At 43.3% G+C, this 16,735-nt stretch overlaps 2 protein-coding genes across 2 annotated transcripts in view; one reads left to right on the top strand and one right to left on the bottom strand.

Annotated features, from left to right (window-relative positions):
* Positions 1-16,735, top strand: part of LOC111347607 (uncharacterized) — a 563,268-nt gene that overhangs the window by 312,078 nt on the left and 234,455 nt on the right. The gene's annotated exons all lie outside the window — the stretch shown is intronic.
* Positions 6,349-16,642, bottom strand: LOC148731449 (uncharacterized). The gene is made up of 3 exons (XM_088761213.1): positions 16,086-16,642; positions 12,526-12,771; positions 6,349-12,067 (listed from the first exon to the last, which is right to left on the bottom strand). The coding sequence occupies exon 3, from the start codon at positions 11,464-11,466 to the stop codon at positions 7,237-7,239; it is 4,230 nt and encodes a 1,409-aa protein (XP_088617339.1). The 5' UTR covers positions 11,467-12,067; positions 12,526-12,771; positions 16,086-16,642; the 3' UTR covers positions 6,349-7,236.

Here is a 16,735-nt window from a genome sequence, read left to right as displayed (position 1 = left end):
ACACAACTTATTTACGCATAACTTGCCACCTTCATACTATATTGAGCTTTTTGCCTCCGATAAACGTTTTCGCGTATGTTATTGTGTTCGTGTCATCATAAGTTTTAACTGTTGATTATATTATGGAAAACTATAAGTTATTTGCCTGTTAAAAATTATTTCGGGAAAGATTTTAAAGCCTTTTGTGTGTTCTCGTTAACCAAGCCAGTATTCGACCCGACTGATAATAGGTTCTGCCATTTTGATAACGAGTCAAGGAGATATTTTGTGCAAGTGCTGATAAAAATAAATTATTTGCGAGCTTAAAGATTGGGAAATCGATGAGTGTTCCATGCGTCATGTCTATTGTGAAAAATAGTAAAACTCTGTACGAAGGTCAGGTTAGAGTTGATATCAAGTGATATGTCAGCTTGATTTATGTTTGTTCTTTCGCTTGAAACTAACGAACTCTTTTCCATTCCAGATCTTGTTCCTCTCACGTTTCGTGTCACATGTCCAAAAAACCCCATGTCATCTTATGCTGAACGAGAAAAATTTTTATCGTCGGTTGCCTGCACGAAACCGGTTGCTACGGACAACTCATGATCAGCAGATCCACCAACCTCCTCAATCGTTCAATAAAGGAATCGTGTTATTCTGTATCATGCAATGGACCAATCAGGAAACAATGTCACTTGTAAATTCCCTCTTAAGAATTTACTCATTGTTAAGGGGGTATAAGAATTAGATATCACGTTTACTTTTTAACCTTAGACTTGACCACGTGAAATAAACAATTGTATTCTGCATAATGTATCTATGGGTCCCCCATAGGGTCACTTTGATAGTTTCATACGGCCAAGTAGACTTGAGGTAAATCCGAGCGCTGTGATTAGTTTTTACTCGGTTGGGATTTTGCCATACGGACCGTTTTCGCGGAAACGGTCGAACGCCGTGTGTTCCGACGTATTATTATGCAATCGCGAGCACGCATGCGCCGTTCAGTGAGTTACCACGAGGTTTTCTCTACTGGCTTTCCTCCATGTTTGTTTTAAACTTTTACCGTCGGTTTTCCTTAAATAAAGGATCAAATGTTTTTCAAATTGCAATCCGCCTGAACACCCTGTATTTTTGTTCTCGAAAATCGGCAAATTTTGGTCAGACTGCCCTCTAGTAAATCATTTATTATTAACCTCATCATCATTTATTATTAACCTCACTTGCTCAAACTGTCTTGGGGCATATTGGCCCTCATTGGGTTTGGATGGACCGAACGCTGCAGGGTCTGTATTGCCACGACCTATAAGTGTGATGTAGAATTGCAAATTCATGATAAAATATGCTTTATTCTTTGTGTGTGTTGTGCTTCTTTGCTCTATCCATTTTAATTTCCGCGACAAAAAGCCATTTTCAAAGCTGTGAAGTTTTCCTTTTTTCACAAATGTTCACAATTGAAAATGAAAAAGGTCAAGAAGAACATTGCAATCGAAAAGTTCAGAAAACACATAAGTTTACTGTTTCATGATCGAACAAAAGTCCATGTGACTTGTCTGCGTCATAAACAGAGTCATCAAACCGGAGGGAACGACGTACACGGCAACCTCACCAACGGATCTAAACCAAAGGTGTACATAAAGATTTTTGGCCCTGGGGAGGGGGAAGAAAAATGAAACAAGCGGCAGGGATACACAACTGAAGCCACTGCTAAAGTTTGGCACTCTCTTCGGGTTTCACCCAGTATAATAAAAAAAGAAGGTAACGAGCTTGCCAAAGGGGCGGCGCTAAAACAAATCAATCTTGAATAATCTGGGTGGGGAGGGGCCACTGCACGCTCCAAAAGTAAAATCGAAAGATAATAACCACACAAGGATCTATTTGATGCAAAAACATGTCTGCGTATTTGAATAAAACATCATCTCTTACGACCTCACATTTGACCGCAAACAAATATATAAACTTATGTAAGCTCTCACAAAAGGCTAATGTATATATAGTCCGTCATTATTCTAAAGATCGGTGAACTGAGATGCACTGAGTCGAAATCAACCATTGCTAGACCTAATCATCCCGATTAAACGAAGCTCCTCATACACTCTGTAGTGAACGCGAGACTTTCATCTAAGAATGTATGAAAAAATAGTAGATAAAGCGTTTAAGTCTCCACTTCAACGAAATTTCAAATTATAAGGTAGTATCACAAGGAGTCTCTTAATCTATTACAATACTTTGAAACTTCTCAGACTGAGATCTACAGTGCTATTAAGTCCTGAGCTATTCATTTAGAAACCATTTTCAATTATACTCCTTCTTACAGGAGGAGCCTGTTTTAGGTTTAAGTTCCATCAAATATAAAACATAACGAAACCATCAGGCTACCTTTTACTTTATAAATATATGTTGCTGATAAGAAGAGAGTGATATGTACACAAGCCAATCAATCAAAGGTCATAATTCAGAAGAAGCAGCACGAAATGGCGACTCGTAAACGACTTTGTCCTGGACCGTGGGACTGCAAGCAAGGAAACGTCTTTAAACTGTGTCCGATCAAAAGAGTTTGCAGATCAGGATAGAAGAAGCTCAAATGATATCAAATATAAAAAAAAAATATCAAAACGGTCTAGATTCTGGCGAAACTTCTTTAGCAAAGGGACAGCAACGTCTAAACAGAATTAAAGGCCTTCACCGTTTATAAATTAACCCAGTTTCTAGACTATCTACACGTCCATCTTTTCTTCTTTTCAAAGCAGCTTAACCCTTAGTCCACGACGCACCTCCTTTTCTGTTGTAGCCGAGATAAGTTCCTCCTGACCTCTTGTACCCCAACATGATCTTGACCGTATTTCGAAATTAAAATTACCAGTGCACGATCAAGACAATGCTTGGCCTCTTGGAGTTCGTCCAGGTCACTGTGCAAATTACCCAGAATCTTGTAAGAGGCTGCAACATCAACATGATCAGGTCCCAGCTTCTTCAGACGAATCTCCAGTGCACGTTTATGGTAGTCTTTTGCTTGATCTGTTTCGTCCAGCGCTTTGTGTAAATTACCCAGATTGTTGTAGGAGCCTGCAACCTTAACATGATCAGGTCCCAGCTTCTTCAGATGAATCTCAAGTGCACGCTTATGGTAGTCTTTTGCTTGATCTGTTTCGACCAGTTCATTGTGTAAACTACCCAGATTGTTGTAAGAGGCTGCAACCTTAACATGATCAGGTCCCAGCTTCTTCAGATGAATCTCCAGTGCACGCTTATGGTAGTCTTTTGCTTGATCTATTTCGCCCAGGTCACTGTGTAAAGTACCCAGATTGTTGTAAGAGGCTGCAACCTTAACATGATCTGGTCCCAGCTTCTTCAGACGAATCTCCATTGCACGCCTATGGTAGTCTTTTGCTTGATCTGTTTCGCCCAGCGCTTTGTGTAAAATACCCATATTGTCGTAACAGGCTGCAACATTAACATGATCAGGTCCCAGCTTCTTCAGACTAATCTCTAGTGCACGCCTATGGTAGTCTTTTGCTTGATATGTCTCGCCCAGGTCACTGTGTAAATTACCCAGATTGTTGTAAGAGGCTGCAACATCAACATGATCAGGTCCCAGCTTCTTCAGACAAATCTCCAGTGCACGCCTATGGTAGTCTTTTGCTTGATCTGTTTCGCCCAGGTCACTGTGTAAACTACCCAGATTGTTGTAAGAGGCTGCAACATCAACATGATCAGGTTCCAGCCTCTTCAGACGAATCTCCAGTGCATGATTATAGTAGTCTTTTGCTTGATCTGTTTCGCCCAGCTCCTTATGTGCACTACCCAATTTGCGGTAGCATTCTGCTATTTTCAGGTCCCCTCCTTCGTGACTTGATTCAATCATTTTTAACAGCAATTTATAATAGACTATCGCTGCTCCAAACTCACTGTGGTCGTAGCACATGTCACCGAGGGTGCAAAGGCCACCAGGGTAAGAACTCAAAGACTTAAGTGCTCTTTCGGAGAGTTCTGGCTTTTCACTTCTAATTACCACATGTTCAAGTTTTAAGCTTAACATCTTTAAATGGGGAGCTAATTTTGTTCCCACATCAATAGAAGCTAATTTTTCGAATTTTGAGAATGACATTACAGCCCCATATACCACTTCGTAAACTTCATCCTTTGTCCAATCTTTCGTCGCAGATTTAATAACATCGTGAACAATACCATGAGCTCGAATATAGACACCACTCACTTTTTCTTCTTCTTCCTCCTCTTCTTCCTCTTCTTCTTCCTCTTCTTCTTCCTCTTCTTCTTCCTCTTCTTCTTCCTCTTCTTCTTTTTCTTCAATCAGCAATAATGAACATTGATTCATTCTCATTCTTATCATATCTTCATCTTCAAAATCTTCATCTACTGCTCTGATGTACTCGATAACAGCTTCTTGAAGGATCGGCTGTAATGCACACACAGAGAGAAAATTGAAGATGTGATGGAAAATTATATCGTCCGCCATCGCCTTTTCGACAGCGAGTGTTATTACTTTGGTCATGGAGTTTCGATAGCTTGGATTGATCTCAGCAAGAATGATTTCAGTAGCACTTCGTTTCCCCTCTTCCAATTTCTTCAGGTAGTCGCTCCAGCCAAATTTCGAGGATACCTTACTCTGACGAACTTGTCGCACATACGTGGCTGCAGCCGCTAGGGCAAGTGGCTGGTAGTCTAATACCTTAGCAACTTCTTTCTCTATGTCATTAATTGGGATATCAGAAAGAATGCTCAGCAAAGAGCATGCGTCGTTAGGTTGCATTCCTGCGCTGACGGAAAGGTTTTGTACGGAAAAGCTTGTTAACGGCATAGACGCAGTGCCCTGCGTTGTTATTAGCATCTGGCCCCTTGCCCACACCTCGTTTCCTGCATCAGGCAAATGACCGCTTGAAAGAGAGTTCCCATTATCAACTACCACCAGCCATGAAGTGTAATGCTTAATTTTTGCACTTATTAGGGTCTTGAGATATGAAATCTTCTCGTCTATGTTCAAATCCTTCGAGCCGTAAGTGTTTGTTATTTCATATCCGGGACATTTGCAATGTTGAGCAAAAAGGACATACGAATTCAAAATTGTTTCTGGGCTTTCAGCATTCAGTGTCATGACAAATGAAGCTGCGGAAGGTGTTTCTTTGACTTCGTCGTAGAATCGCTTGGCTACTAAACGGGCCAGCTGAGATTTGCCACTTCCTGGATTTCCTGACAAATACAGTATGCTCATCCCATCATCGGTGCGTTTTAATGTTTGTAGGTTTCGCATAATTTCATCAACTTCAGATTCTCGAGCAGCGATGTCGTGTGTTGGTTTAGCAGGGAGAATGCAAAATGGAGAGACATCTGCGTGTAGCTGTTCTTGCAAGGCAAGCCTCTGTTCTTCTTTTACTTGAAGTACCTTTCCTTTCTCTTGAAGTTCCTTTTCCTTTTCTTGAAGTTTTTGTCTCAGGTCGTTAACCTCCCCTAGAATTTCACTTAACTCCTCTGTGGGGAAGGTTGTTTGATTTTGGACTTCACTGATTTTTAATGTGGGAAGACCGAGGGCGACAAATGCAGTTTTCACCCGCGACATAACAATATTGAAATTTCCGTCAGAGAGTTGGCCTGCTTCGTCATGTGCGATTTCATTCCGAATATTTCTTAGATCATCTATGTTTGATCGAGCCACTGAATTGAGACCGTGGATACAATCTGAAAAACGAATAGCGTAAAACAGCATGGTACAATCCCACTCAGCTCTATCGCCATTCTTCATGGTTGATAACAGCCGAGCGTTTCTGCTTCTCCTCTTAGGGGACTCCCCATTCCAAAAGTCCAGTCCATTTTTAGGTTGATCTTTCCATTCTCCTAGTGTTGTCTTGTGGCGACTGTCCCATTCTTGTTGAAAGATTGTTCGCAGACCCTCTGTTATAATATCAGTGACAACGTAACAAATCCTGAAGTAATTTAGCTGCTCTTCCGTGTATTCAAATGTAGCGGCCATTTCTTGTTTGAACCTGAGCAAAACGAAAGTTTTGTTAATACGCATTAGGGTTGTCTTTGAAAATAGTATATGTGCCAAGATCTAGCGATACGCGCTTGGACATGTTTTTCTAGGAAAGGGGTGGGTCAGAAACAAGGAAGTTTATTTCCTTTATTCTCAGGGTGGGGCTAAAATGACGCTAGGACTAAGGATATGAAGGAAAATTAAGCAGCGAAGAATCAAGGTTACTTTTTAACTACTTCACATAATTTTTTTTCTCAATATAATTTAATTATATCAACAAAGTTGAAACGGTAAATTTGCCACCGCTAAGATTAAAAAAGCTGAAGCTTCGAGCGTTAGCTCTTCGTCGGAGCGAAGGGCTAACGCCAGTAAGTAACGCGAACTACACAACGAATAGGCTTTATTTATACACGGCGAAACAAGATGGAAGACACACAATGGAGAGAAAACAGTCAGGCGTCACTCGTATGAGCGCGCGCATAAAACTAAACAAACACCGCAGGACAACCTGCTGGCGCAACGTCTTTTTCGTTCCTTAACGAGAACAAACCATAATAACAACGGCTCAGGAATTCTGCAAAAGTATAAATGCTGAAAGTGGTAAGACCCTAATACATGACATAGTCTTTCAAGTAAGATGGCGGTTTACGGGACCGCTGGGGCCTTGGAGGGGCTGGTTGCGCACGGCTTTCGTCAGGGTTAGAGTAGGACACGTCGGGTTCGACCGGGGCTCTGGGAACTTCAGGTTCCTTAGGATCGGACAGGGTTTCTCCACCGTCGCCTTGAGGGAGTGGGATGGAGGTGTCCAGGGATTCAGGGTTGGCATCGAACGGATGAGTGATGTCCAACGGTGGTTGAGGGGGGTCGGGAACGGACGCTTGTTCATCGTGGACTTCATCATCTGCTTGATTTACGCGAGAAGAGGGGGAGTTGACTTGTGTGGGGACGACGTAGCATTCGGACAGCTTGACCTTGTAAGAAGAAGCTCTCAACTGACAGCCGGAGAACTTCTTGACAAAACACCATGGGTCGTTTATCTCTGTAACGAGGTAGCGGTTTCGGGCTTGGAGCTTGTTCCGATCTGACACTAGATAGACCAGATCGCCAACTTTGATCTGCGGTTCGGGTGGTGCGAGGCCTCTGGGATTCTTGGCATGCTCACTGGATGAGTGGTTGTTCAGACGCTGTTGGTACTTAGCAAGTATAGTGTTGTAATCTGCTACGGGAAGCTGGTTACCGGTGAATTGGCTTCTTTGAGTCCACAGCTCGCGTTAAGAAAGTCCCTGACGACGTAGACGAGCGTTGAGGCGAGCAACAGCAATAGCAAGGCTCACTTGGTCGATAGGACCACCACCAGGTTCCTGCTTTAGTAGTTCGTCCTCGAGCTCTTGTACTGCCCTTTCTGCAACAGGGTTCTTGTTCTTGTTTTTGATGCGGCCAATGTCAAGCCAAACGTTTAGGTGTTTGAGGCCGTCGTTGTTGCTTAACGAGACGAAGGCAGGGGCGGGGTCGACACGGATAACGGCACGTGGGCCATCGATGGGGTGCAAATCTACAACTAGACACGTTAGGGCGTTCCGCAATGTGTCGTATTTCTCGTCTGCGATGAGGCAAGCAGCGGTGTAAGACGTGGCACACTCTCTAAGAACGAGGATTAACTGGCGCTCACGTTTGATGACGTCGGCAGCGAAAGCAATCCCGATAAAATCTGGGGGATCCTCTGACGTCTGGCTAAAGAGAGTGCTTGGAAACTTCTGTAGTGAGGTGCACGTGTGGCAGGATGATGAAACACGCGTCAAGGCAGGGCCCATGTCTAGGGCGTAAAAGTGGCGTTGCACGACCATTTGAAGTTGGTTCCGAGATGGGTGGTTGAGACGCACATGAAGGGCGGTTAGCAGGCCGTCGAGAACGGATCTGGGGACGACTATGGCCTCGGAAGTGGCGGCAAAGGGATGCTCACGTTTCACGACGAGGAGGCCGTCCCGAGAAATGGAGGCGACATTCAGGTACCTGTTGACGTCTTTGAGGTTGGTGAGTTTTTTGGAGGGTCGGGTGCCTTGTTTTAAGTGTGCATGCACGCGTCGTAGATCGGGGCAGCCATTTTGGACTTCCCGCCATGTGGAGCGGGTAGTGTAGGGGAGAGGCTTGTTGTTATCAATTATGTCTTGCACGGTCACATCACGGACAACAGAGTCTTGGGTCGTACTGATGAAAGAGCATATTTGACAGTTTCGTTCCGAGCAATCTGGGGCGTTTCGACTGGCAAAGTCTGACGGGAGGTTTGCAGAACCTGCTAGGTGTTGCAGGGTGACTTGAAAGCGGCTAACTGTAGTAAGGAACGATGTTACTCTTGGGCTGGCGGAAAACTCCCCTCTGCAGAGTTTTTCCACGGCTTGAACACACGGTTTGCTGTCGGTTAGTACGTGTGCGCGATTTCTAGATTGGGTGATGTAGGGGCTGAAGTGCTTGACAGCTGCTGCAATGCTTAATGCCTCGACTTCGCACGGTAACCATTGAATCTGATACTTGCGAAGTTTGGCGCTGAAGAAACCTGCAAGGTGTAGGCCATTGTCGCGAGTGATGTATAATGTAGCACCGAGACCACGTTGTTTGACGGAACCGTCCGTGACAACCCACAATGTATCAGTGGGGCGCGGGAGTGTGATGGGTCTTGACCCTGACAAAGCTTGTTGTGCAGAACGAAAGACCTTGGTCAGGTTTTCGTCCAAGCTAAGGGAGTCTGGCGATTGCATTCCCGAGATCGCGCTTTCCAGAGGGTCGATTATTGAGGCACAGTCAGGTAGAACTCGCCCGAGGACCTTGTAGGAACCAATGAATGAACGCATGTCCTTAACATTTGTAGGGAGAGGGCATGAAGACAGAACAGAGATACGATTAGGACTGGCAGATAGGGTTCCTTGTGACCATACCCATCCGAGGACTGTCGTTGAGTTAGGGCAAATGACGGTCTTTGAGGAGGAGAGCCGCAAATTACATCTGTCGAGTTGGTCGAGGACGCGGGTCCAGATAAGTAAGAGCTCTCCGGGTGAAGAGGAGCCACAATATAGGTCGTCGGCTATTTTAGCGACGTGTCCCTCCTGTATGAAGTCGCCGAGGACGCGGCACATCATCTCCTCCAGTGCAGTTTCAGAGCCGGGCATACCCTTAGCTGATCGGCAATAGACACGTATACCCCGGAAAGGGGTAGCGACGCCGCAGTATTTGCGAGATTCTTTAGCCAGTGGAATCTGATAGAATGCTCGGCTAAGGTCGGTTTTGATTATGAACTTCCAAGGAGCAATAGTACGCAGGGTAGAGTCTACGTCTGGCATCAATGAAGGTTGGGGTTTGCTGTACCGACCGACGTCGGCAAAGGCGGTAACGAGGCGATGACCACCGGAGGGCTTCTTAACCAGAAATGAGGGATTCAAGTACTCTACGTGGACGTCGACCTCCTCGGATTTGGAGAAAACGTGATCTTTTTCAAGCTCGTCGAACTTTTCCTGTAGCTCGATCAACTTATCGCGGGGGTAAAAAGGAAGACGACCTTTGCGTTGAGGGGGTTCCACGGGGCCCATGTTCACGTGGGCTTCGATGGAACCTGCGGCGCCATTGTAGCCAGGTAGGTCCGGACCAAATACACGGTCATGCTTGAGCAAGGCTTGTTGGAACTGATCACGAATTGTGTCTTCAAGAATGTTGTTGGGGTCTAGCTGAACGCCGTGGGAGTATGGAGTGTTGACCTTTGGCTGCGAGGGGGGAGAAGGGACTTGGGAAGGATTGATAACTGGAACATCTTGAGTAGTGTGGCGGGCGAAGCAGATGTGTTCGTGGCGTCTAATGGCCTGTGGTTCGTCGGTGTCGTTCGTTATGCGGGCTTTACCGTCTATGGTGACTACCAGTTGTGGTTGGAGCCAGGAGGTGGGGGTAGGCTCTACGGCAATTGTGGATTCGGCTTGTAGCTCTGGAGGTACTGTGACTTCGACGAAATTACCGGGCCAGACGACGGTGGCGGGGGCCGATGACCGAAGGACGTAGGAGGATGTTTGTCTCACGGAATAGGATCGGTGGCTCTTGACTGGAGCTTCGGGGAGGTACTTGGTTGTTTCCTGCTCATGGATTGTTACTTCTTGAGTTGCGGGACGTATGGTGATGTCATTGGCAATGAGGAACGGAATACCTGCTAGGATGTCGACATCTAGATCCTCTACGACGAGCGCTTCAAGTGTTAACTTCATCTTGGTGCGTGACAGTGTAATGTGGACTTCACCGATAACATTCAAGGGGGTCGTCCCATCGGCCAATAGGGCTTTTTGGTTGGACTTGACGATGTTGAGGTTGAGCTTGCGTGCGAGGCTTGCCTTAATCATGCTTGTCTCAGCGCCAGTGTCAAGGGTCAGACGCACGGGGTGCTGCATGTAGAAAGCACCGAGTGAGGGTGAATAGTTGGAACTGACCCTACGGGAGACGGCCCGTGCTGACGGGGGATGTTCACATTCGTCGTCATCGAGCTCAAGGGCGCCGACACCGAGGTCGTAAGGTGGCTCTTCATCCTCGGCGTTGAAGGTGGCACGTGATTTGGACATGAAGAGGCGGTCTTCGCGTGGAAGATATGGGCATGTGCTAAGATAGTGATGGGTGTTATGACGACGAGCTTCTTTGCATAGCGGACACACCATGGGACGTCTAGTGACCACTGAGTTACGTGGGCTGGGTAGACGATAGGGTGGCCGTTGAAGGGGTCTTGGACTAGATGTAGATGTTGATGTGCAAGCCCGTAATATTTTGGAGTCAGCGGCGGACCGGATCTCTTCTAGAAGTGAGTCGAGAGCCTGTGATATCTCCGGTTTCAGTGATGCTAGAGTCCTGGAGCGCAGTTCCGTACCATAACGTTGTTTCACGAGGGTTGGTAGGTCGGAATGAACGAGGCGAAGCCAGGTTAGGATCACTAAGTTTTCAAGGGATGGGGACAACTCTTCGTCGGAGGTCACGGTTTCACCATAATGGGTGATGGGGCCATTGGCGACTAGGAGGTTATCCTCTACAAAAGACATGAGTCGCTGAAACAAATCTTCAGGTCGTTCATTGGGTTCGAGTTTTATGTTGTTGAAGTCGATAAAGTGGGCGCCAGTGGACTGAAAGCCATAATGCATCCTAATCATTTGCCATATTCCGTTCACCGAAGTCGCAGATTTCACGATAGAGTTTCTTGATATAACGGGACAATAGTTGGCTATTTGGTCTAGCATCAGGTCGAGATGGGCAGCCTTTTGGTATGCTGTTCGTCGTCGTGCTAGAGGAACATTTTCGCCGTCGTTTTGTAGACCTCTTGTGGGGTTTGCAGAAGTTTTCTTTTGCCAAGAGGCACCATCGCTTAAGAAGGAAGCAAAATTAGCGTCGAGGGACAGGATATATTGAAGATTCTGTCGCCAAACTTCAAATGAAGTAATTGTTTCTGATTTCGTGAGAGACCATTGCTTTGGTGCACGTGTAGTTGCCATTCTTGCAGGCTATGTATGATTATCTAGAAGGAGAACACTGTACTTAGCTCTTTTTCCGGTCGTAGCGAAGGCCGGCTCGTTGTTGGACCTTTGTCAGTAGTTCGATGACTTAGTGTTGAAAGTGTAGGTGGGTTTTTGAACCGCTGCCACCACGCCAGTAAGTAACGCGAACTACACAACGAATAGGCTTTATTTATACACGGGGAAGATGGAAGACACACAATGGAGAGAAAACATTCAGGCGTCACTCGTATGAGCGCGCGCATAAAACTAAACAAACACCGCAGGACAACCTGCTGGCGTAACGCTCGAAACGTCAGCTTTTATAATCGTAATGGTGGCCAATTTACCATTTCAACTTTGTTAATATATTCAAATTATTTCGTTACCCCCACCGACTCAACCTGAAACAGTTTCTTTTGAAATTATCAGCCTTTTTTTTTTTCTCATCGGAAGAAGCAAACGAAGTTAACTCTGATTTTACTAATTTTTGTTCAAATATGCGACTTAAGGAAAATCGATCACCTAACTCGTCAATTTCGCGTTAACTTTCCTGCAAAAACTGATATCGCACGAATCCCTCGTCAGGTAATGAATTTTCCTATAATAAAGAAAAAGTTTAAAGCATCAGGAATACGATGTAAGTCTTCACGCTCTCCTGTTATTTAATGTTCTTGTTTATTTCATTTCTCATTTGTTCCCAGCATAGTTATTTTTGCGAGGCACATTTGAGCTTAAATACGAATCATGGCTCGATAGAAGTCACCTGATTTTTTAATCATTTGGCCAGGGAACAAAATTCATCTGAGAACTGATGGTCAAAGTCAATAAATTTTCAGTTATACGAAGTTTTTTGTGTCTTCTCAGTTTATCTTTTTTGCGTCCGAGGTAATTAGTTATGATAATCTTACTTAATAAGGTCTCTTAACATTGAATTCCATTCTCTCAGCTCACTTTCTAGTGATCAATAAAGAATCGCTTCTCACTTCATTCAAGTATGATAGCGTCAATTGAAAACCAGCCATCACTCTTAGATAAATACTAGAGAACTTTGCCAACCTGAGCCGAAATAAATTCCCAGCGTACTGTATAAAATGATACACACCACACGTGACGGTTAACTTTAATTTACGTCAACTCGTGAACGGAGGTTTCTCTACGAATGGAAATTATCACTCTGAAGCTATAGATCGATAACAAAAGCAAATTCAGAGAAAAAAGTTATCTGGAACTCACTTGAATCAGTAACTTAGGTAATACATACCGTTCTGGAAGTTTGAGAAACCTTTGGAGTACTTAAACTGTCTGCAATCAAAGTTTGAATAGTTATGAGTCACATGCATTTAAAGCTGCGCACAGCGGCATATCCGGTGTTTTATGTATCATAAGCTAAATAACGCTGGCATTGTGATTGGTTCTTACCTATGATCGATTGGAGGACAGACGCATTTATCATATAAAACAATCATAATTCTAGCGCATTAGATCATATCTATATAAGTAATAATAAATTGAATAATAGATCATCTATGTTGCCGTGGGTCTGTTTAGTAATAGATCACAGAAGACGTCAAAATAGTAAGAACATCAGTGACACACTCTGCTGTGCCTCACGTGACACTTTTGTCATCTATTATTGAACAGATACATGGCAACATGTCATCTATTTTTCTTTTGTTTGAGAAGTATTAAGAATAGTTTGTTTTGATTTCTGATCCATCACCTCTTACCGCAAAGTAACACGGAGATTTGAACGACTTTGATCTGATTAGTAAATGAATATTACAAATTCTCATGCTGTTCGACAATCTAGACGGCTCCTAACAGCGGAAGGAAGCCTTCTGCATTTAGTGCTGCCACAGATCTGCTCTGGGTTTCTGTTGCTTGAGGTTTCTTTCGCAAGAATTTTCAAATCTATTTACTTTTTGTTCACGGCTTATGTAACTGTTATCAGTCAAGGCTTACTTTCACGGCAAGTGATCTGTAATGAAAGATAAGTGAAAATGACAAAACGGGGTCTGTGTTGAAAGTTCGTAGAGAGACAGAATTCTTTCCAGCCTGAGCCAAGAGATATATTTGACATAATAAGCGTTCTTTTATGCAATATTGACGTTTGGAACAAGTTTAAGAAGACATTTCACGAAAAGCACTTTTGTTGAGGGGTTTTACCACTCGCTTGGCAAATTAACAAGAGGTACTGAGACTCTGTAATTTTCTTCTTTATTCTCTCTCTTGTTCCACTGCTTATTTCTACTACTTTCAGCAAGGAGTGCTCCAGTATTAAATACAAAAATCACAGACATGTTTGGGCTAGCTAACCGTGGGAACTTCCAAAACAGGATGTTCAGTGTGGGTAAAACTCAAGGTCAGTTTTACCAACTCAAACATGACCACCTAGCAAACTAGTTATCTTCAACCATAACAAAGGATTAAAATGTCTAGCACGGTAAGTGCTGAGCCAAGTTCAAAATAGCACGTAGGGGCGAAAAGGCGAGACTTAATAAAACAAAAGGTACACCTGAAAATGCTTGAAATAACGAGCCTTGAAAACGCTCTACAACACTTGTTTTTTTCGCTATTTATTTCGTTTCCTCTTCATCTCACGGACATTAGATCTCAAAGCTTCAAAGGCTTTGGCAGTTTGTTCGCAGCTGGATTATCTCACTGAGTTCTGGAACTATCACTACAGTGCTGGTATACTGTGGCAATGCAGTGCTGGTATACTGCGGCACTGCAGTGCTGGTATACTGTGGCACTTCAGTGCTGGTATACTATGACACTACAGTGCTGGTATACTTTAGCACTAAACAGAGTTTTATCTCTTGAGGTCCTCTTATCTCTTCCACCTCTAGTCCTTAAAATGGATGATTCTCCCAGCAAAATTTCTGGAGTTTTAATGAAGTTGTGGCAGCCGTAATCCGCTGCTTTTTGCCCCTTGCGTTTTTCATAATTACTGTCAACTTTGCTAAACAGTTCCGTCTTTTGTTCAATTGATACGGTCAGCATATTAGACAATGGATCGTATCAGTTAGAGTATCAAAAGAACGTAAGGTCACAAACATCTCTTTTCTAACCTAAAGCGACGATAGCAGAAGTCGCAGTGCAATTTTATCTTTTTGCTAAAATAGTTTTCTGTATTACGCTCCTTCTCCTGCGGCGTGTTTCGTATCAAGATAAGTATTCTACAATGTTCGCTTGCTTCTTTTTCGTTTGAAACGAGTTGTATCTGCTACGCATAACTTTCAGGTAAGTGAATTAAAGTTTGCTTCACGTTGTCAAAGTTCTAGAAACTTTTCGTGGGGTAATAATACTTTATCAGCAATAAAGAATATATGCTGCTTTCTGTAGTCAACAAAACACTTGAGGAACTCGCATGCGAAAGCTAATCTGGCTTCGTCGCAATGCACATAAATCACGTCTCTAGGCAAGACAGCACAAGAGACTTCGAGAGATTTCATTGGAAGGCCGCACAATACTTATAAAGCGATGATCGAATAATTTTGACGCCATATCAATGGGCCATTTGAACTGCTTTTGTTTTGCTGAAGTAAGAAAGACAGGTTTTTGGGTTACGTCAGTTAAGAGAAAATAGTTTGTATTTTCCTGGTTACTTTTCTTTACACTCACTCAAACAAACTTTGATCGTTGAAAAATGATCAACTTGAATGAAAGGATGACTTAAACTGAAAATAGAGCTGGTAAAGACCTTCTTCAGCTTGAGCTAAGAAATCCATTTGAAATAAGAAGCAACCTGCTTTGGAGTATTGAAGATATTCGGTGCCCGACCAAACATAGAAGTTCTTTTGTTGAGTTGATAAACTCAGAATATTAGATTAAAGAAATTACAAAGCATAACAAAATAACATCAATAACATTTTCACTGATGTAGGGGAATTTGCGTTAAAGAAGATGGGAGAAATCACGGTTAAATTTCATCTTGTTACGGTCTCATGAAGCTCCTTCTCTTCCAATATAGCAATTCTAGGAAGTAGTTTTCGTTTGAAAAGAGTTATATCTGCTACTCATAAATTTCATGCAAATGAAACTAAGGTACTTGCTCCTGTCAAGTTTTGGAAACTTTTTGGTGGTGATTGATCATCTGCGATAAAGAATATAGGCTGCTTTCTGTAGTCAACAAAACACTCGACGAACGCGAAAGCGAAAACTTCTTTGGCCTTCAGGCAGAACACCTTATCTACCTCCCTAAATAGCTGCACTCTGCAAGTTTAACATCAATTGTTTTACTGATAACTATTGAATTTGCTTTGGTTTGATTCTTTGTCCATCATCTCTCCGCAGCAAACAACACTAGGATGTGCCTCGACACGTTAACCTTCATTATTTTTCGAAGTTCTTTCGCTCTACAAAAGTCTGGAAAATTCGTCATTAAGTTGGGTACGATAACCTTACTTAGCGTGGAAGAAGTGAGACGGGGGGGGGGGGGGGGTAAGATTGAGCTTACCCCATCCCCACTCCCTCCCTGTTCACATTAAAATACAATTCCATATGTATTGTTTGCTTCTATACCATTCCGAAAGAATATTGTACACCGCACCGCAATGCGCTATATAAGTAAAATAATAAAGTTGTTACAATCATTATCATTAAGTGATAGTTACCTCCAAATGTGATTCACATGAAATCGATGCCAGTGATTTGTCCAACATACACAAATAGAAACACTGAAACAAAAAATGCGTGCGTAAGACTACGCAATCGGAAAGAGAATAAGTAAGAAAGAAAACGGACGCAAGGACAATATGAGCTATTTAGAAGCTAATAACCAAGAACATGAAAGTGAAACTGATTAGTTACATACTGTGACCTTCAGAAATAATCTCTAGACATTGCATCATTTTTTATGGCACCTTTAATGCCACAAACGTCAGACTTGCGATTTCTGCGCTGATCCGTTGAGTTTATGAGCAGAGCTACTTAATGGGGGTTGAGTCAAATTATAGAGCAAATCTAAATTCTGTTCGAGAATGTGTTGATCAAAGTCCTTTTCAGAGCAGCAACAAGGATAAGACTCCACAGTTAAGCCTCTGTAGAGAATGTAAATATCTCTTGTCTGAAACAACTACTAAAATCGGTTCTGAATTTCGTTTAGGCGTCAAAATTCCAACCAGACAAGACAAGAAACTTAAAATTGCTCATCCGCAACCAGCCTTCAACTTGTAAACAAGACCACGAAAGTGAAACCAGTGTGTTACCTATTGTGACCTTAGCCTTGAAATAATAATCCCATAGACCACTTTCATAAATGGCT

Source organism: Stylophora pistillata, chromosome 5, assembly GCF_964205215.1.
Source record: "Stylophora pistillata chromosome 5, jaStyPist1.2, whole genome shotgun sequence".
In the NCBI taxonomy this organism is placed as follows: Eukaryota; Metazoa; Cnidaria; class Anthozoa; order Scleractinia; family Pocilloporidae; genus Stylophora; species Stylophora pistillata.
Note: the sequence above shows the minus strand (reverse complement) of the source record. Positions and strands in the feature narration are given on the sequence as shown.

Excerpts from the sequence above, each read along its gene's own strand:
- LOC148731449 (XM_088761213.1), bottom strand. The coding sequence starts at position 11,466 with ATGGCAACTACACGTGCACCAAAGCAATGGTCTCTCACGAAATCAGAA.